At 57.0% G+C, this 20429-nt stretch overlaps 9 protein-coding genes across 9 annotated transcripts; 5 read left to right on the top strand and 4 right to left on the bottom strand.

The window, feature by feature from the left end:
• Window positions 1-286: 286 nt before the first annotated feature.
• PG985_003456 (uncharacterized protein) lies at window positions 287-1636 on the top strand (the record flags this gene model as incomplete). Its single annotated transcript, XM_066823225.1, has 1 exon — window positions 287-1636. One exon carries the CDS (start codon window positions 287-289, stop codon window positions 1634-1636), a length of 1350 nt encoding a protein of 449 aa, XP_066686385.1.
• Window positions 1637-1824: 188 nt separating this feature from the next.
• Window positions 1825-4865, bottom strand: PG985_003455 (uncharacterized protein; the record flags this gene model as incomplete). The annotated part of the gene is made up of 6 exons (XM_066823224.1): window positions 1825-2015; window positions 2154-2200; window positions 2290-2478; window positions 3157-4113; window positions 4176-4631; window positions 4687-4865. The coding sequence occupies 6 exons, from the start codon at window positions 4863-4865 to the stop codon at window positions 1825-1827; spliced, it is 2019 nt and encodes a 672-aa protein (XP_066686384.1).
• A 1406-nt stretch (window positions 4866-6271) lies between these two features.
• Window positions 6272-7799, top strand: PG985_003454 (general substrate transporter; the record flags this gene model as incomplete). Its single annotated transcript, XM_066823223.1, has 2 exons — window positions 6272-6770; window positions 6835-7799. The coding sequence occupies 2 exons, from the start codon at window positions 6272-6274 to the stop codon at window positions 7797-7799; spliced, it is 1464 nt and encodes a 487-aa protein (XP_066686383.1).
• Window positions 7800-7893: 94 nt separating this feature from the next.
• Window positions 7894-9760, bottom strand: PG985_003453 (uncharacterized protein; the record flags this gene model as incomplete). Its single annotated transcript, XM_066823222.1, has 2 exons — window positions 7894-9130; window positions 9183-9760. The coding sequence occupies 2 exons, from the start codon at window positions 9758-9760 to the stop codon at window positions 7894-7896; spliced, it is 1815 nt and encodes a 604-aa protein (XP_066686382.1).
• A 620-nt stretch (window positions 9761-10380) lies between these two features.
• PG985_003452 (uncharacterized protein) lies at window positions 10381-10845 on the bottom strand (the record flags this gene model as incomplete). The annotated part of the gene is made up of 1 exon (XM_066823221.1): window positions 10381-10845. The coding sequence occupies one exon, from the start codon at window positions 10843-10845 to the stop codon at window positions 10381-10383; it is 465 nt and encodes a 154-aa protein (XP_066686381.1).
• A 1132-nt stretch (window positions 10846-11977) lies between these two features.
• Window positions 11978-12472, top strand: PG985_003451 (uncharacterized protein; the record flags this gene model as incomplete). Its single annotated transcript, XM_066823220.1, has 2 exons — window positions 11978-12217; window positions 12281-12472. 2 exons carry the CDS (start codon window positions 11978-11980, stop codon window positions 12470-12472), a joined length of 432 nt encoding a protein of 143 aa, XP_066686380.1.
• A 398-nt stretch (window positions 12473-12870) lies between these two features.
• PG985_003450 (uncharacterized protein) lies at window positions 12871-13806 on the bottom strand (the record flags this gene model as incomplete). The annotated part of the gene is made up of 1 exon (XM_066823219.1): window positions 12871-13806. The coding sequence occupies one exon, from the start codon at window positions 13804-13806 to the stop codon at window positions 12871-12873; it is 936 nt and encodes a 311-aa protein (XP_066686379.1).
• A 1692-nt stretch (window positions 13807-15498) lies between these two features.
• PG985_003449 (uncharacterized protein) lies at window positions 15499-16860 on the top strand (the record flags this gene model as incomplete). Its single annotated transcript, XM_066823218.1, has 1 exon — window positions 15499-16860. One exon carries the CDS (start codon window positions 15499-15501, stop codon window positions 16858-16860), a length of 1362 nt encoding a protein of 453 aa, XP_066686378.1.
• Window positions 16861-18779: 1919 nt separating this feature from the next.
• On the top strand, window positions 18780-20028 carry PG985_003448 (amino acid transporter; the record flags this gene model as incomplete). Its single annotated transcript, XM_066823217.1, has 3 exons — window positions 18780-19206; window positions 19276-19946; window positions 19996-20028. 3 exons carry the CDS (start codon window positions 18780-18782, stop codon window positions 20026-20028), a joined length of 1131 nt encoding a protein of 376 aa, XP_066686377.1.
• Window positions 20029-20429: the final 401 nt, after the last annotated feature.

Below are 20429 nucleotides of genomic sequence, written 5' to 3'. Positions count from 1 at the left end.
TCGCATCGCGACTTGTAGCATGTGGCATCCAGTCGAGTAAGCAGTCAGCCTACGATAGACCCCACGGTCCGGTGAATGGTGTGTAAGACGTGGTATTACCGCTGACGCGCTGAGAACAGGCTTCCCGATGCGAGGGGAGAGCACTGCATGCACCTACTTAAGAAACATGATGGCTGCACCTGTTTCCCTTTCCCTTCCTAGAAGAACGCTCGGTACCAAGGATCTTCGTTATTTTTATTCATACCAGTTCCGCCCCTGAGCATTCTGGTCCTTTGCTTTCTCCACAATGGATGCGTTGCGCCTCCTGCCTCTGTTGCCCCCCGCTCGGTTCGTCCCTGGCAGAGACGAAATCATTGACCATGCCGGTAGAATCGATAAGACGGCTTTCCAGGTATCCACTGGTGTCCTGTTTGGCCTCGCCATGCTCTGTGTCATGTCGCGGCTGGCCGTTCGCATCTTTGGCAAACGCGAGTTCCGCTGGGATGACGGGTTCGTCTTGGCGGCGGCCGTTACGCTGGCGGCCGCCTTTGGAGTCACGACGGCGACCATTGACCGGCTGTACCTGACCGAGGCCATCAGCCGGAGGTTGGTGGTGCCCTTCCGCGAAGAGATCCCTCAGGTCTTGGAGCTGACCAAATGGGCCACCTCGTTTGACTTTTTGACCTGGACCTCGGTTTACATGGTCAAGTTCGCTTTCCAGTACTTCTTCTTCACCCTGACCCGGAGCATGCAGAGGTCCATCACCATCCTGTACTGGTCCACCGTAGGCATCACGGTCGTTTCTTGGCTTTACACCGTCCTTTGCACCATTATCGTCTGCCCGCACTTTGGTGCGGATTCGGGTAGGTCTATGCTGCCATCTCGAGCATCTGAGATGCGGATACTGATGCTGACAATTATCCTAACTTGGGCAGTCAAATGTGCCTCCAATCCCGGGCAGCATTCGAGGAGTCTAATCAACAACATCATCGCCTCCTGTCTCGACATTATCACCGATGTTCTCATCATAAGCTTGCCCATCGTCATTCTCCGGCTCTCCATGATGCCCCTCGCGCGAAAGCTGTCTCTGGCCGCGATGCTGTGCCTCTCCATCGCCATGATCGTGGTGGCGTTGGTACGGCTGATCGGCACGGTGGCCACCACCCAGGCCGACTCTTTGGCAGCGGCCCCGACCTGGGCCTGGTACTGGGCCGTGGTGGAATCGTGCATTGCCCTCATCATGACTTCGGTCATCGTGCTCCGCGGCGCCTTTGTCACCACTCAGCCCGCAAACCCGGTCGGCCACGACGGAAAGAGTCAGGATAGCCTCGTACGACGGTTCGGGAGACAACTCCGGCTCTCCCTGCGCTTGGACAGTCTATCTCTGAGGCCTTGGCGGCGCAACAGCAGCCCTCGACGATCGTCGAACGAGGAGCCAAAGCATGGACCTGGTAGCGATTCGGATGCACCACCCAAGATTGCCACACAGCACCTCACGCGTGCTTCGATGGGCGACGTGGTAGGGTACGGCAACGGTGGATATATTTCCCGAAGCGGAAGCCAAACCGGACTGAGGAGTGTGGACACGACCTACATCATGGAGGATCTGAGTTACCACAACATTCGGAAAAACGAAGCACGGTACGAATCTGTGTAAAGCTGAATCAGGGACATGGGTCACAGGAACTCCATTACTGCCGTTGAGGATGCCGCGTTGAGAAGCCCGGACAGGCGCGGTTTTGTCTTTTTAGCTTAGCTTATCTATATATGAGAAGATACAGATCGACGTGATCTTTTCATCTCGCCGACCCTGCCCGGCACATGATATCATGCGTAGCTGCTATCTCAGAAATCCTTCCACCGGATCTGGGAGATGCCGTCGAAAACGGGGAAAACAACCACGTCTAGCCGCTCGTCCTGTAACAGACTGGTCTTGAACCCATCCAGGGCCTGGCAACATGAGTGCCAGTAAGGGCGCACGTGGTCGTTAACCCAGGGCGCGCAATCCGCACCAATGGCGAGACCACGGGCGAAGACTACAGCAAGTGAGAACGGGCAAGTCATCTAAGGATCCCATGGAGACACGGGGAATGAACCTTGTCGTTTTGTTTACCGTTGTCACACAAGATGAGGCCGTTGGGAGAGAGCAGCTGTCCAAGATGGCCTTGACGCACCTTCGTAGCCATCCTTGTTGGCGTCGATAAAGATAAGATCGAATTCGCTATTCAGACTCTCCAACTAAATAGAAGATGTATCAGCGACGAAGATACGGGGTAAACTACAGAACAGCATGAGGGTTGCGTCTCATACCTTTGATCAGCAGGACCTTCGACAAGTTTGGCGCGATCGTCAACGTCGTGGTCCTCGAAGGCCTTGCGGCTGGCGGCATTCATTTTGGGGCTGACCTCCAGTGTGACGATTTCGGCCTGGGTGTCCTTGGTGCCCTCGTACCACGCCAGGGCGCTGTAGCCGCTGAAGCAACCAATCTCCAGAAATGGTCTATCGGGGGTTTTAGCAGAAGAAGTCAACACCACGAGCCCCCAGTAATCAATGGAGGGCGTCAATAGGATAAGAGGTACTGGACTGGTTCTATCGTAGAGCAAATGGGTTCAAGAACTAACTACCCAAGAGGTTTTGGATAATGAAATTAAAGGAGGGGGCTTTGGTTGATGTACCGGATGGGCTTTGGCTCATGTATGTGATGTTGGACAAGTTGCCCGGCCCACATCCGCCAAACATCCAACAAGGAAGTCCTGCGATTGCTTGCTAGGTGTGTCTAGACTCTTCCTCGTACCGCCGCAATCTGCCAGAATTCAGCAACATGCAGGCAGCGTGGAGAGTGGGCGACCTTGACACGACTAATTGCCCGAATGGCTCACATGCAAATTGGAAATATGCAACTCAGCAAATAGGGGTATGAGGTCGTGAGCAAAGATCGTTGGTCATAGGCGACGGAAGGCGGGTATGGGAACGCGCGGCACGCAACGGCAGTGGGAGAACGCAAGGGGTGAAGACAGTACCCGAGACAAAATAGGATACTATGCGCGGCTCGAAACCAGAGCCGGGGGCGAAACCAAAAGACTACATACATATCAACGATTGGTCCCTGTTCTCCAGTGGGGACAGAATGATTTCGCGGAGATCTGTTGCATACCATTTGCAATATCATGCTTCTACCTGTCATTGGCCTTTAGGGGAAGAACATCCTCGGCGACATCCACGCCTTTGTTCGCCGCGGAATACTCGATATGCCATTCCCGAGTGTCTCTTGGCACGATCTCCACCTTCAACGCGGCTCGAGGTGTAGGCATAGACGAAGTCATAGGAAAGTTCTTCCCCGGATCCAGCCATTTTCCATCTCGGGAGGTCCTTGTCGGCTTCAGATCAAACCGCAGCAGCAGCAGGGCCGCCAACGCCATGACCTCGTTGCTGACAAAGTGCCGCCCCGGGCACAGGACGGTCCCGCCGCCGAAAGAGCGGATGGCCACGGGGTTGATGCGCTGCTTCGGCTTCTCGCCGGGGACCCGAAAGAACCGCCGATGGTCGAACTGCCGCACCGTGGGGCCCCAAACCGACGGGTCGGTGTGCTGCACGGTGGCGACGGTCATGACGGTGCTGCCCTTCTTGAGAAGCCACTTGCCATCATCGAGCGTGGTGTCGTCCATGACCACCCGGGCGGCGATGTTGATGTGCACGTACCGCAGCGTTTCCTGCCACGTCGAGAGCAAGACGGGACAGGAAGACTTGACTTTGGCGAGGTCGATGCTGCGGATGCCGTCAGTGTCTTCGTTGCTAGTCCGCGCTAGTTGTGTCACTTCGTCACGGCATTCTTCTAGGACCGTGGGGTTGGAGAAGATGTGGTAGATCATCCAGAACGCGCTGGATACGCTGTTGGTGACGGACGCCACCATCTGGCCCACTTCGGTGGCGGCGACGTCTCGGCCCCGCAGACCGTGACCCGTGTTGTGCTGGTACCGGCACTGGACCAACAGGGAGCCCTGGAGGTGGCCGTTGGCAGCGAAGTACTTCTCAAATGCGGGGATGAGAAGTTGGTCTCGGGCATGCAGGCTTTTGGGCGCGAGCAGGCTGGGCCATGCCTTGAGCATGTGAACCATGATGCCGGGTTCAAAGTCGCTGTTGATCATCTGCGTCAGTCTTGGTAGCAAAGTAGATCTCTTATGGGCGAGATAACCTACTACCAGGCTTGCTCAATCTTGGGGTCGCAGAATGGATTTAGGGGTCCGTATATGGACTGCGTGGTGGCCAGGAAAACCTCACTGCGCATCCAAGCGAAGAGCTCCACCGTGGTGGGCTTGTTCTTCGCGGCAAGCTTCGCCAACGACTCGGAGAGGCACCGAATAGCGGCGCCGCTGAGAGCGTCGAGCCCGGCGCCGGGGGCCAGGGCCGGCTGGAGCGAGGGGACAAAGGTCGACAGGTACGAGTCGCTCTCCAGCATGTGCTCGGAGCCGATGATGGCGTTGCCGGCGGGGCCGACGCCCATGACGGTGGCCGCCGCCTGTGCCTCGATGGGCGCGAAGGCGATGTGGGTCTTGATCTGCCGCTGGACCAGCGGGATGAGCGACAGGGAGTTGACGACGTAGATGCGCTGGCCTGGCATGCGCAACGTGTAGATGGGGAGGTTGTACTTGTCCCTGCAGCATAATAAGGTGTCAGCCCAAGCTCTTGGTTCGATCTTAGTCCCCTGACCTTAGGCTCGCAAAGAAGGGCGGTCCGCCGCGAAGAAGACCGATTAGCGGACCTAGAAACGGAATCCCCGTCTTCACGGCCGGCGGCTCTTTGGCGTTTTGGGTGAAGTAGATATAAGCCCGAAGGAATACATAGGTCGAGCCCAGGAAGCTCATCAGGAGCGCAAGTGCAGAATCCATGCTGCCGCAGTATATTTCCATTCAGTTAATTGCTAGCAGAGGCCCAGAGGAACATGCGCCGTCTTTGTTGATGAAGTACTTTTGAAGAGCGGCCATGAATATGCCACCAACTTTGCATTATTGGGGCGTTGCGGGCTGGCAAAAGGGGCCATGCCGTTGGTTCTGTGTCGGATGCATCCCTTGCTTCAGTTGCAACGGTTCCCTTGCAGCTGGTTGGTCGATCAAAATGGCCGACTAGCCGGCAAATGCGTACTTTGGCAATGTTGACATATTACTGGCGCTGTATTTGCTTCGTACCCAACTGCGATGGTCGGAAGTAGCAGAGTCAGGCCAACATTGGTGTAGTTGTTAGAAGCTGTCTTTCTCACCCATGGTTGGCGACACACCACTGAAGACAGGAGCTACAGGGGCCTACTCAGCACTGCTTAGGCGGGGTACACAAGCATCTGGGGGCATTGTGCACGCCACCACACTTAGCCTGAGCATGGCGCGTCTCAATATCTTAGGAACTCCCAGCTTCGGCATCGCATTATCAGCTTCAGTGTTCAATTTCGCCCTGACTGGAAGTTGACGGGAAGTACCCGGAGCTAAAGTTATCAAAACAAGTCGTTGCCTGTGTCCCAAATCTGAGTCCATCTGACTGTAGTCGCCAGCATCTCCAACACATGTACTGAACACTGATATTCGCATCAGAATAAGAATAGCAGCAACGCTCGGGGGCCAAATATGAGTTTTATCTGATTTCAGGTACCAGAAGACGGACCTCTTGTCGGAGCCAATTGCGTCATGGGTGGTGATGACCTCGCACAATCTTTTTGCACTCCGGGTCGAGACAGAAACAGGGCAATAGGGTTGTTTCCAAGGTGGCCTGCGACTGGAACTTGAAGTCTCCAGGGGTGAACCAGATACCACATCGGCTTCGCTACAATCATGCCCGACCGCCGCCTGCTCGGGAAAGCACCCCCCGAGACTTGGCAGGATTGCCCCAGACCGTAATATCTCACGATATAGTCCCCATGGAGCCAGGACCCACAGCTCGCGCCTTTGTCAGCCGAGGCCGGTACTTGCTAGCCTCTTGGGTGAGCGGTCTCCGGGTCTAGAAACCAAACTAGCTGTTATCATGCCTAGTTGCCTCCACTCCCCGGCCTAGCACACCTCATGCTCTCTGGGGTAACCGACCGCCATCTCGGGCAAGTGGGGGGGGGATTGCCTGGGGTAAAGACCTGATTTGAACTCGCGTGGCTTGTACGCGTTGTCTCACCGTGGATTATATAATATGCTGTCGTGAGCAACATAGACTCCCGCCGTCTTTTCCACGATGACACGCTTTAGTTCGCAGTTGGCACCTTTTACCGCCTCTCCCTAGTCTCATCTTTGCAGACTTTTGTCTGTCTAATATCGGCAAGATGGGCCTCGCCACCACCGTCCTCTCCTCCCTCTTCCTGGCCATCGGGGGATTCCTCTTTGGCTACGACTCGGGCATCATCACCTCGACCATCGCCCTCGACACCTTCCGGGCCTACTTCTCCGCCCCGTCCGAGACCGTCACCGGCGGCATCGTGTCGGCCTTTCAGGGGGGCGCCATCCTGGGCACCATCTTCAACATGCTCTTCGCCAACCGGCTGGGCCGCCGCAAGACCATCTTCGTCGGCGCCCTCGTGTCGGTCCTCGGCAGCTCGCTGCAGGCCGGCGCCGTCAACATGGCCATGCTCATTGCCGGCCGCTTCATCGGGGGCGTGGCGGTGGGCCAGCTGACGTCGACGATCCCCATGTACGCGTCGGAGCTGTCCGAGGCCCGGCACCGCGGCATGCTGTCGGGCCTCTTGCAGCTGATGCTGAGCTGGGGCTTCTTCGTGGCGCAGTGGCTCGGCTACGGCTGCTCCTTCATTTCTACTCAGTTCTCTTGTGGGTCTTCTTTGCCTGTCTTACTCCTCTACCACTTGTATACTAACCTGGAAACCTAATCCAGGGCGCTTCCCTCTGGCCTTTCAAAACATACCCGGCCTCATTCTGATCTCGGGCATCTTCTTCTTGCAGGAATCCCCTCGGTGGCTGCTCGAAAAGGACCGAGCCGACGACGCCCGGCGCTCCCTCCAACGCCTCCGCCGCGGCCTCGACGAACACGTCATCGAGCTGGAGTTCCGCGAGATTCGTGACGTGATCCTTGCCGACCGTGAGCTCGGCAACGTGACCTGGAGGTCCATCATCACCAAACCCACCTGGCGGAGGCGGCTGTTGCTGGGCTGCGGCGTCCAGGCGTTCGGCCCCCTCAGCGGTATCAACGTCATCAACTACTACGGCCCGAGCATCTACAAAATCCTGGGCATCTCGACGCAGCAGTCGCTGCTGATCATCGGCATCAGCGGGGCCCTGTCCATCGTCTACTGCAGCATCGGCCTGCTGCTTCTCGACCGGGTGGGACGCATCAAGCCCCTGCTCGTCTCGGCGGCCGGGTGTGCGGCGGCCCTGCTCGTCAACGCGGTCCAGGCCCAGTACTTCCACGCGTTCAACACGCACCAGCTCCGCAGCATGGTGGCCATGAATTTCGTCTTCAGCCTCTTCTACACGCCGCTCGGCATCATCAGCTGGGTCTACCCGGCCGAGATCTTCCCCGTCGAGGCCCGCGCCCTGGGCAACGCCATCACCACCTTCACCAACTGGACCGTCAACCTCATCTTTGCCCAGTTCTCGCCCGCCGCCCTCGCCGCTATCGGGTTCAGGTACTTTTACGTGTTCTTCGCGCTCAACATTGTCGCGTTCCTCTGCTACTGGTTCTTCTACCCCGAGACCAAGGGCCGGACGCTGGAGCAGATGGACGAGCTGTTTGGGGACCAGCTGGTGCCGCACGCCCTGCAGGACGAGACGGCGGCGGCGATCGCTTTGGAGAAGCACGGGCTGGGGTCCGCTGAAATGCATGAGCATGTAGAACCATGATTAAGTATATTTAATTACAAGACGATCAAATTGACAGATAGAATGATAGATAAAAATCGAGACGTCTTTTTATGTTTCCGCCCATCTACCATCGTCAAGCCAAGTCCCGAGCTACCCCATCAACCCATCCGAAGGTAGGGTCGAATCCCGCAACCGTGAGTCGAGAGCCGGACTCGGTGGCATCCTTGACCAACACGCCACGGTCCGGGTGCGCTCTTCCCGTCACCCTCTCCGGTGTAACCTTGTCCCCTTTGCGCTGCTTGGGAAACGTGGACGCGACGGCCCAGGTCCGGTACGAGGCCGAAACCCGGCGGAGGCGGTAGTGGTCCTCCCAGACGAACCCCTGACCCATCTGCTGCGAGGTGGCGTCCACGTGATCCAAGAAGGCTCGGACAATGGCCCCCACAGTTCTGAAACCGGGCTTATCATCGGCCCTGTCGTAGATGGTGCTTGTGACGCTGGTCAGGTTCTTGGCCTCCACGAGCACCCGCGCGATCTCGTCGATTTGGTCTTCGACGGGTGCCAAGACCAACTCGCGCAACTCGGGCAGCCCGTCGACAAGCGCGCGCACCGTCTGCGCCGAGAGGTGCGGTACCCGTTCCCCCGTCTGGCAGCCGCGGGGATGCGCCAGCTCCAGCGTCCTCAGGTTCCGGTGGCCGAGGATGCCGGCCAACAGCGCACTCGAAAGGCCCGGGTTCGTCGAGACAGATTCCTTGTATTTCCCGTGGTTTTCCGCGAGCAGCGTGGTCAGGGTGCTGAACGAGCCGACGAAGCGGGTCCGGGCCTCGACGCCCTTGGACAAACCAATCAGGAGCCAACGCAGCTTGGGCGGGGAGGCCGTTTGCGAGGCGGCAGCAAAGGCCGCACTCAGCGGGTCAAAGAGCGAGCCGCAACTCTCCCCGCTCTCGCTCCGATTCCTGCCCAAGGCCAGTTCGTCCAGCCGGACAAAGTCGACCGACTTCAGCATCTCGGCGGCGTTTTCCCCGTCGAGGTGAAAGTCCACCAGGCGGAGAGATGTCAGATTGGTGAGCCGGTAGCCGGCGGTCCCACTGCTCGCAAGTCCCGGACCGTTCCTGTAAGGGAGGAACCGGATGCCGTAGGAGGCGGTGGACAGGTACAGGCTTTTTAGCGTCGAGGCCGAGTTGCGGACCAGGCACTCTTCGACACTGGAATTGGCCGCATCGCTCCAGTCGCTGGTCACGAGTGCCAAGTGGCGGAGGTTCTTGACGCGGCAGAGCGCCTCGGTCGTGGCGTCATCTCGGCCCAGATCCCGCGACCGGATGCTGAGGGCTTGCAGGTGTTTCTGGGACGCAATACCTCGCGCGATGGACCTATGACTGTTAGCTGCTGCAGATTACCATAGTCGGGGATGCAGCCACTCACGCGTTCATGACCCACGTGTTGATAATCTCGAGATTCTGCAAGGTCCGGACGGCCTCTTCCAGGTACCGCAGCACAATGAACTTGTGGTTCCGGCCGGGATCTACCCAGCCGACAATCAGCTGCCGCACATGGTCAGCACAGATGGGCTTCGCATCCTCGTCGGGCCCGGGCCGATAGCCGTTTTCCTGCTGGCCCTTGTACGTGCCCTCTTTCATGAGCTGCTTCTTCTGGGTGATGGTGAGCAAGGGTTCCAGGGTGCGGATCAGTTTGGCAATGTGGATATGGTACTGGGCGTGCAGCACCACGCGGCCGTACAGGCGGGGCATCATGAGGGTGTAGAAGGCCTTGTTGGTCCGGCCCAGGGCGTTCATGGTTCGGTGGTCCTGGGCGTCGATGTTCCCCAGCACCATGGTCACGATCTCGGGCGGCAGGGACGAGATTCGATCGGCCGAAGAAGCGGCAGATGGCCTGTTTCCCTTGGCGGCGGGTGCTGCCGTTGTCGAGGCATTGACAGCGGGACGAACAGCATGCGGGGCAGCGGCCTTTGGCTGGCGGGAGCTTCTTCTGAGGCCGGTCATTTTGTCAGCAGCCCAAGACAGTAGACGCCAGACCCAGGTAGCAAGTAGTAAAAAGCGAATGAATAGTTGCATTGGAAATGAACGCGTCGTCAAATCTGGCCTGCGCTATCTTTTTATCTACCTCAGGTCCCATCGCCTAAAGGCGCCGTGTTTTGGCCAATTGCTAGCGCTTACTGTGGGACTAGGCAGGAGGGCGCCGTTCCTTAGACGGGCGCTAGGCAATGACAAGCCAGGCACCAGGCACCAGGCAGTCTAGCCAGAGCGACTCGGACGTGCAGTGCAAGTTCAATTGAACGCCAGCTCGGCAGAGTCAATGGCGTGCCAGACAGCTCCGCTCCAGGCGACCATCAGGCTAGACATGTTCACTATAGTAATGCGGACGAATTTTTGATGTAACAGTGTTATATTAGCTGTCGACGCGCTTATCACCCAAGGTGTGGCGGACTGCCGGACTCTCAAAAAATGGAGTGACTCGCAAAGGGGGTATCATAACTCTCAGAAACAGGTAAGGCGTCTGGGAAAAACCCCAGGCACTCCGGGGCCCGGGGAAAAGCCACACGCCGTGACACCTGCTAAACTCTCAAATAGGTGGGTGGATAGATGGATTCAGGGGAAGCTGCTTAGCGAAGCCTGCGTCTCTTGGTGCTGTGTTGGACTCGTGTGCCATCGGCCGAGACGACAACGGGCTTAGGCTTGGGCTTGGGCTTTCTCATCCACGAAAATGAATCGTAGCAGTCGGCGCAGACATCCAGGTCCGGGCGTCCTTCGTCGCCGTCTCCCCAAGACCGGGTGGCTCGGAAGTCCTGGCACATGGAGCAGGGCGGGTCGTGGTTTCGGCAGCGGCCGTTGTCTCCCTCCACCGGCCACTCGCAGCGCTCCCCGACGACGTGGTTGTCGCTGTCGCAGCCGCCGGGCTTGAAGACCCAGGTGCACGTGCAGGCGGGGCACTGGTCCGCGCTGGCCTTCTTGCGCCGCCCGCACCAGGAATCCTCGATTCCTTCGCACAGATGCCTCCAGCAGTATTTCGCGTCGTCGCCCTCGGCGTCTAGATCGCAATTGGAGACACGGCAAGGCTTGGGCTCCATGGGGGGAAGGCACTCGAGTTGGCAGGTGGAGGGAGAACGGGCTGGGGATGGTGATGTAGATCAATGTACAATGCTTGGTCTTGGATGAAATGTTTCTTGGGTTCTAGCCGTTATTGGGGGAAGGGGAAAAGAAACAAAAGTAAATCAATGGGGGAATATGTCAAGAAAGGAGAAGAGAAAGAGAAGATGTCGGAAACTGGACGTTTTTGTATCATTCGTTGTACACCGCCTGGACATTGGACCATGTGTCGTCACTGCCATGCTCTCCGGCCAAAGGAAGTGGGAAAACAAGGAGTTGTGATTCGTGTCGCAGAAGGCCTGCAGCTCATGGCGAGATGGCTCGATGTTGACTGCATGCAGATTTCCAATTCCGCTGTAAAGGGTATATGGCAACAAGCATAAGTCTGCATGCCCCTCTAGATGCCAATCGGAATGCGCCCTCTGAAACCGGCGGCGACAGCGGCACTTCCCCTAGGGCTGCCCCACCATCACCCCACCGTCAACGAGATCGGCACTCCCAGAATGGTTGCAAGCCACATCTCAGGGCAGTGAAATGTGACGGGTAGCCTGGAGAGAAGGCTGGATTGATCTAGTACATCTTCGAAAAAGTCAAGTTGCGGCCAAGGGCCTAACTTTCATGCCTCGGACGTGTGTACCCAATCGGCGGCTGCGCAAACGCTGTAGTTGACTGCCCTGAGCCACAAAAGGACGGCACCCTTTTTGTCAGGAAATGCCCCGATGGCCAGAAAGCGTCTCTGAACAGAAAGCAGGGAGTAATCTGTTGAAGATGCCAGCATATTCTGCGATGGTCCACCTTTTCTTTGTCGCAAAACTGCCTGTCTCGCATCCCATCCCTCAAGCCGCGCCATGTCAGCCAGTCCAGGATGGTCTGCAGCTCCAACTAAGAACCACCGCGCTCTTTTCCCAACATGCATGGAAGAAGCCTTCGTTGGACAGTGAACAAAGTCCTTTGCGGGCCATCTGCCTGAGGGCTCGACCGAGATGTAGTCTCTACTTTCGTGTTGCGATATAATCTATAGCCCATCCCTTCTACTTGGCATGCTTCCCTTTCAGCCAGAGTTCCCATCGCTCAGTCCAACAGCCCATTCCACCATCGGGGCCTCGTCAGATCATGGTACACACACCAGAGCAGCAGCAGCAGCCAACATGGCCAACTGCAGCTAATTTCCCCCCTCCTGCTCCGTCCCACCGCGTCAAGGCCTGCTCTCCACCGTCATCATTGTTCAATAACTCAGGCCGACCTCGTCCGTCTTTTGGGTTCAATGTGACACGAAACCCCCTGATGGACCCAATGTCGCCCGAGCATCTGGCCTTGGTGGTGGACACCCTCGAGAAGCACCGCATCCTGGAGGTAAGTGAGCTACGTGTGCTTACAGTCTTCTAATTAGTATGTCTAACCCTTTTACTGTTGCAGGCTCACCACGGACTTGCCCAGTCCGCGCGCACTTCGGCACGCCGCTCTGTACGCCGAAGGGCCGTGCTCAAGAACACCATTCTGCTTTGCGCCCTTGGTCTTCTGTGTGCAGTGGTCTGGGGTCTCATGAAGAACTGGTGCCACCCACATCTCCGATCGCCATGGACCACCGATCAACTCGATGCTATTTGATAGATGTATCGCTAGCTGAGACTAGAGTCACAACATGTTGTTCTCAAGATGGACTGAGAGCTGGGACGATGGCCACGAATCTGCCGCTTAGATGGAGCTTGACTCATAAGTCGTTTCTCATACAAATGCATGATGTGCTTATGATAGGATGTAGATAGTTCGCAAAAGTGGATAGTGGAAATGCCAGTGTGTCTGTAGATACTGATGTCAAGGTCTCAAGGTACATGGGATCAATTTTCTGTCACCCGTGCATAAGGCCAGTCATTCTCATAGTTGCTAGAACCCTCAAGTATCAACGTGAAATGTAGCTGCGCAATTAAGAGGTCTGAACTCAGTGGCACGGATTCTACTACACATCTATTACCATCTATGTCACTGATTGGCCAACCCCACCAGAACTAAATGGGGGGCTGCACATCGCACCGAACCGGCGCGTCGTAGTCCTCGGTTAGTGCATTGAACACCAGCCCCCAGACGGAGGTATCCCAGGCCAGGTAGGCATGCCCCACGGTGTCGTCGGGGCAGGCATCCTGCACTACGACGTTGCGCACGCCCACCTCCTCGACCCGGCTGATCTCGGGGGCGACGAGCGTGTCGTCGCGAGACATGATCACTGTCACCTTGTTGCCTTCCTGCGCGATCCGCGGCGCCTTCCGGAAGTCCTCGTAGATGTTGCCGCCCGTGGCCATGTCGTCGCAGGCTGGGCAGCCCAGCAGGTCCAGCACTCCGCGAGCGACCTCCCGTGAGACCTCGCCGCCGGCGTACCACAGATTCGTCAAACCATAGTACTGGGCGCCGTGGACGGCGGGACCGAGCGCCACGACGTGGTCTATGTACTGCGCGACTTCCCCGGGGTAGCGCATCGGCACGTAGAGCGCCATGACGCCGCCCTCGGAGTGCCCGACGAGGTCGACTTTATTGGAGCCCGTTTTGGCGACCACCTCGAGCACGAAGTCGGCAATGGTCCGGGAGGACTCGCGCATGTCGCCGAGCCCACCGATCCAGGGCGCCAGGGGCTGCGTGTTGCCGTACAAGACGGTGAAGGTGCAGTAGTTCTGGCGCTGCATCTCCTGCTGCAAGAGGTTCAGGTCCACGGCGGGGTTGGCCAGTAGTGCGTGCACGAGGATGACGGGCGTCGGGTGCTCGGTGCTCCGGCAGCTGAAGTCATTCTTCGGGTTGCCGAGGAGCTTGAGGTGGAAGATGGCGTCCCAGATGGGATCGCGCGGGGCAATGTCCTCTCGTGGCAGTAGACCGGTAGGGCCGGGAAGTGCCGCCACCGGCATGACATGCAGACCCGTTAGCAAGACGACGTTGGCTAGATGTAGGAGCTTCATTATGTGCTGGTCGATGGGTTCTTGCTGGAAAAGAGATGGGCAAGTTGCCTGGTGAACTGGTGAACTGTCTCGGAAAGAACAAGACTCTAGGTAGGTATGCGGCCACTTATACGTGATGTTGTTCAAGCATCTTGTCTAGGTTGGAAGCGGCAGCGGGAGAGGCTTCGGAATGGGCGGGCGGGCAATTGAGCTGGTGTTACGCCGTGTTTCCATGTTTTGGACCTCGCCTTTTCGTGCACCAACCCTCCTTCGACTGCTCAGCCGTTGGAAAAAGCAACGAGTCTGCCATTCCAAGCGCCCGTATTGCGGCGTTGGCGATCCTGCATCCCTCCTGGTGTTGGCTGTCGGCGAGTCCACTAATGAATTGGGAGTTCAGGGGAGGCCTGACGTATCGTAGCCAATCAGAGGGGTTTGCCAGCTCTGCTCGGGGGCCCTCATTGGTCGGTTTGTAGCTCTTGTTTTTATTTACTGTATGCACCCCTTGCAGCTGTAGGTCACAGCCGGATTTTCCAACTGCAATTGGCTTTGAATACGATCTGGGAAACGGATTACCGATGCCTACTCTGCTGAATTTTGGTCTCACCCCCTGCTGGACTCTGACATGTGATGGGGTCTGCAGGTATGTTCCGATCAGGTGTTGAGCTATGAGCATTGAGGCTCTCTTCGTACCACGCTGTGTTTCCCGACTGCAATGCCACCAAGTCAGCCTGCGAAACAGTCCATGGGCTAACAGCACGTTGGAATTGATTGCCTGCTGCGAGGGGAAACTGATCCAACTCCCAAGATGATGCTGCACGTCACCTGCAGCCTGTAGCACTCTATTAGATGCTTTGCCATCACTTATTCCAATGCGTCCGTCCAATGCGTTCTTTCACTGTTCCACTGTCGCCTGTCATTTCGCCATCATCAATCCCTCTTCTCAAATGGTCTTCCGTCAATATTCGACAGTTATTTCATTCCCAAATGATCCCGTCACAGCTGACCGATTGCCAGCCTATCGCGGACAATGCAGTGTCACTTCAATGTACAGTTGCGCGACAGTAGCAACGCGTTCTACGGTTGCAGTGGAATAACCAGAGGTGCGCTGGTGGGGCACACTTGGAAGTGGGGCTGCAACCACTTACGCACAGGCCACCCAGCCGCCTCCATTTCCTTACCTTAGGTAATCAGCCTCATTAGGCTCCCATCGATCTTTGAATCATTCATCATCAATCCGTCAGTCCATCAATCAATCAACATCACCAATCATCCAACCTTCCACGTTCCACATCAACTCCACTTCGACTTCGACATCTACCTCGCTCGACTTCGCATCAACATTCCTTCGCACTTCTCGACTTCATCCAGTATCTTCTAGGGGCGCTTGGAGAGCGTCTCTCCTCGCGTCACCGTGCTCGTCCTGCTTGTTGCGCGCCACACGACTGGCTGGGTCACCCGCGCCCTCGATCAACTTGGCCGACTCCTACTCTGCGAATGCGTCGCGCCAGCGCGCCTTCGTCGAAAGGATCGGGATCTCGAAGGGGTTCTTTCGGGAGCTTCCTGCCAGCGGAACTCGTCAGTCGTTGGTCCTCGGGCTGGGGCGGCGGGAGAGAAAGAAGAGGGAGAGAATCGGAGTGGCAGAACACGAAGTCGATGCGAGACGGGTAAGAAAGCGTGACGCGATTGGTGTATGCTGACAGGGCTTCTAGGGTCATGTCGACTGACGATGCTACTAACGTTACCGCCGATGCCGCCGATGTAATTGTCGACGTGGTGGGTGCAACTCCTCCCGAAATCGAGACAGCCTTCGAGGTTCGAGGCCCCGTCGTTGTCGCATTTACCAGCGACGATGCGGACGAGGGTGAGAAGCATCCAACATGCCAGTACCTCGACACAGACCCTGCCAACAAGCAAATCCTGCTCGAAACGCATCTTCACCAGTCCTCCTCATTCTTCAAGCTGCGCATCCCCGTGCGCCTGAAACGGCTCGACAAGACCTTTCTGTACTTCCACCTTCCGTCGCATCACATTTCCTCGCTGGACTGGGCCACCGACATTGCTGCCGACGATGCAACCAATCTGCGCCTCTTCCAAAGCAAGTTGAACAGTGGTGGCAGCAGTGGCGTCACACGGCTCGACTTTCGCTTGCACACGCCTGGCCAGCTCATTGTGCCCGCTGCCCAAGACTCCCTCGAGCCCAAGAATCCGGCGACGGCCCACATCGTCGACTCCCTGACCTCCCTCGCCACCGCGCTCAGCTTCTCCTTCTACGTCCCACACACCGTCTTCTCCAAAGCCCGACTGCAGCTGCTGGAGACCACAATCTGTGACCCCGTCTCCTCGACACTGCCCCAGTCGCTCGCGCACCTTCAAGACCTCCGCAGTCTGTACAACGGCAAGGGCGGCAAGCAGTGGAAACCTGAGGAAATCGATGATGGCACTGCGAGCACCGCTTCCGATTCAGCTGCGTCGACGGTGGCTGTCGATACCCCACCAGGCTACGGACCGCCGCCGCCGAGATACGACGAGATTGCGCGACCCGAATCGCCCGAAGAGAAACGGCAGGGCAAGCGGCCTCGATCTCGTGTGAGCAGCGGTTCGCCGTCTGCCAGGCCCAGCAAGAGGGGCGCCTGGGGCGAGGATGCCATATATGGAGACGAGAAGCGGGAGCTGCCCACCGCATCGAATGAGGCGCTTTTTGCGCAGATGGAGGTGCTCGTACGGGCTCAACACCAGTACATCCAGCAGCAGCAGACGCACATTCTCCAGCAACAAGAACACATCAAGCAGCAAGACGCCGAGATGAAACGGCTCGTGGCCACGACGGCGGACCTGGAGCGGCAGGTGGCCGACATGCAGGAGCAGCTGGACGAGGCAGGAAGCAAGGTGGAAAACGTGGATGTGGGCCTGCTGGAGCTTGGGGAGGACTTGGACGAGGTCAAGCGCTCGATACCCGATTGCGACGAGATCGCCGAGGATCTTGGCAGCCAGATTGAGCAGGAGGTGCGCGAACAGCTAGAGCGCCGGCTCCACGATGTATTCAACCGAATTGGCAATGCGATTATGGATGGATGAACGATGCGTCTTTTCAAGTGACATGTGGTGACCAAGGGTATGTGCCATGATTGCCCAGGGCTGTTGTCGACTACATGCATCAGTCCTGGTCAGACAGCCCCTCATCAGCACCTTGCTATTGATCGGGCGAATCGAGTCGCATTAGCCAGCATGTCAAAGTGTAGTGGCGCCCGCGCAGCTTGCACAGAAACCATTCGCCCTCAACACTGCATCAGCAGTGATGAAGCAAGTCCCAAATGAGCTACTTATCCGCATGCGCACGAAACCAGACAATCGCACCAAGTCAATCCCCACCGCGAGGGCAGCTCTGATCGGCGGGGTGGGCAGCTGGGACCAACTCCAGAGCTGTAAGTTACTCCCACCTCTGTCGTTTCCAGATACTGTCCGATGACAGCCTCCAGAAAGGCCGAAGATCAATGGCAACTTGTTGTCAACTAAAGTATGCCGTACGTTGTCCCGTCCGACTTCAGACTTGACATTCCAGATTTCAACAACCACCAACGACTGAACAACACCCCATAAAAGCCATGGGGGGACATCTTGTTGAAAGGTGCTGATGCTTCTGCGCAAGTTGAGCATGACGAATTGAGCATGACTTGATGTCACCACGATTGGAGAGCCACAGTTGCTAAACGTTGTCGCTTTGCTTTGGTGAACTGAGAGCTCGCAGGAAGGACTGCATGAAGAACACTGAGGACTGCCGACTGTTTTCGTTGGGTACAAGCGTCCATCGCCACTGGGAGATGCAGCTGGAAGAAGGTCACTTGGCTCTTAGCCAACTAAATGATGGAAGAACAGACAGCGCACTTTCAACATATCGGAATGCTGCACATGCTGTTCCCGGACAGAGACGGCCGCTGGAGGAAGCTACAGGTGGCGGCGCATTGGCGAAGCTAGGGGTACTGGTCTTCGATGTTATTAGATGGGGGGATATTGATGGGGGCAGCAGTCAGGGAATCGTATGGCGGAGGTGCTGATCGAGGGTCGATGAACCACATCAACGCCAGACCTAATGCAATGATGTTTAAGCTCGACTGATGTCGCAACGTTGAACCCCTCAATCTGATCACAAGCTGCGACATGCTTACCACGTTCGTAGATGCGCATGCAACTTGGCATTCTCTGCTCACATTCTCCCAATGTGTAGCTACTAAGTACTTGACGGATTGATTGATGTACTGTTGGCCGACACTGTTGAGTCGGATGACCTTGCAGCATGACTAGGGTGCGGTCTATTCAGGCACTTCGAGGAGACCAAAGTCCCGCCCGCCAAAAGCCCAAATGGTCGTAGAAGACATCCTAGATAATGTGCTCAAGGAAGGGGTGTCATCTCACTTGCTTATCGTTACACCACCTTATTTCAACGTCGCACAGGCTGCCATTCGGATTAACTTGCCTGTCAACTTGCGGTCTCGTCAATGGGTCACCATTGGAGTGGTCCATTGAAAAGGTGTCACGTGCCTTATCTACCAATGCAATATCCGTATCGACGGGGCTGTTGTCAGGTGCTCTGGCGAAATTACCATTGGCTGGGACTGGCTGATCACCATTGAAGAAGGAAAGGGGTTGTCGCTTTGGCAGTTATCAGCGCGAAAGGAACTCTTCCTGTCCCGTCATTGGCCGTAGTTACGATGCTCAATCAGAATGTCGCATCCGGATTGACTGGTCTCCCCGAAGCAGTGCTCTTGATGTCACACTGCATAATTGCTGCATCGGATGGTCTACTTGCCGCATCTGGCAGATCATGCCCACGTCGGCCTCTGAGGTTTTTTAACGCGGGGTTTCCCTTAGACGGATCTTGATCGCAACCCTGAGAAAGCTTGTTGCAACACCACTCCTGCCCAGCGGAAGCGACTGTGATACCCGTTTGTTCACCAATAGTCCATGTTTCGTAGACTCCATTTATCAGAGGTTTCGCTATGACTAAATCCATTGAAGCACTAGATCACGATGCCGACCCGGGCATGGATTCCAAAGACACCAAGGAGGTAGCCGTCGACGAGCTTGTTGCCGCTTTTGTTGGCCTCAAGCCGCAGCAGCGCAAGCTCCACGACCCGGCCGTCACGTTCGAGGAGTACCTGCACTATGCGCGGCACACCCGGCTCGAGGAAGCCTCCCATCCGCCTGTGGGTCGTGAAACGTCGGTTTGGTCCCTCATCTTTCCGTCCAAGTCGGACGCCGGCGTGGCGCAGAAAAGGGTCACCGGCGAAAAGGCCAACCCGGCCGACCCCGGCAGTGTAAGCGATGAGGAATGGTCCAATGCTTCCCGGGCACTGCGCACTGCCACCCGCGGGGCATGCTTCTATCTCATCACCACCGACATCCTCGGACCGTCGAGTCTTCCCTGTAAGTGCCCTGGCAAGAATGAGCCAAGTCATGCTTGAGAACAACCACTGCTGACACAGAGAACTGAAGATGCTTTTGCCACGATGGGTTGGGGCCCAGGCGTCACCTTGTACACCATCTTTGCCGTCCTCGCGGGGTACTCGGGCTACCTGCTGTACGAGATCTTCCTGGGCCTCGACTCGTACGAGTACCCTGTGCGCGATTTCGGGGACCTGGGCTATCGCCTGTTCGGCCCGTGGATGCGGTACCTGTTCAACTTCCTCCAGGCCGTCCAGCTGCTGATCCTGGTGGGCCTCAACATCATGATGAGCGGCGAGTCCCTGTCCCAGGCCACCCGGTTCCAGCTGTGCTTCATCGTGTGCTGCGTCATCTGCGCCGCCATAGGCATGGTGGCGGGACAGGTGCGCACGCTGCAGAAGATCGGCTGGCTCGCCAACGCGGCCGTCTGGACCAACCTCGTCTTGGTCTTCGTCACCATGGGCGCCGTCGCCAACTACCCGCCCAACTACACGGGCTCGGGGGCCAGCGCCGGCGCCGTCATCGACGGAGGGGCCCCAGTTCAGCCCGACGCCAACGGGAACTATCCGCCGGTCATGACCAGCGGGGGCCTGCCGCACAGTGACTCTTTCGCCGGGTCCGTGTCGGGTGTCATGCAGGCCGTCTTTGCCTATGGCGGGTGCATACTGTTTCCCGAGTTCATGGCGGAGATGAAGCGGCCCAAGGACTTTCTCAGTGCCATGGTAAGTCAGATGGCGAGACATCACAGGAACAATACTGACGTGAGACCAGTGGGCGGCTCAAGCATTCATCTACTTTTGGTGAGTTGGCAGAAAGGGTCCGTCTGGGTTCGCCCGAGTTGCTCACAGCTGCAGGTACATGTTCTACGGCCTCTTTGTCTACGGGTATCAGGGGCAGTACTCGATTAACCCAAGCTACCTGGGGATCAGCGAGTACCGCCTATCATATAGTATACTCAGAGCCGTAGTACGATTCCATGAATTTTACCCGTGCGGCGTGGGGCAGCCGAAAAAGTAGGGGTAGGATTCCATAACGGAATGGGAGTAGGATTCTATGAGTAGGATTCCATGCTCCGTATAGTGGGGTAAATATAGAACCGTAGGGTTAGGGTTAGGGTTAGGGTTAGGGTTAGGGTTAGGGTTAGGGTTAGGGTTAGGGTTAGGGTTAGGGTTAGGGTTAGGGTTAGGGTTAGGGTTAGGGTTAGG

The sequence above is a fragment of the Apiospora marii genome (assembly GCF_038362585.1).
Source record: "Apiospora marii strain CBS 49790 chromosome Unknown utg000003l_segment0_segment0, whole genome shotgun sequence".
Lineage (NCBI taxonomy): Eukaryota > Fungi > Ascomycota > Sordariomycetes > Amphisphaeriales > Apiosporaceae > Apiospora > Apiospora marii.
The sequence above is the reverse complement of the archived record's forward strand: the minus strand, read 5'-3'. Positions and strand labels throughout refer to the sequence as shown.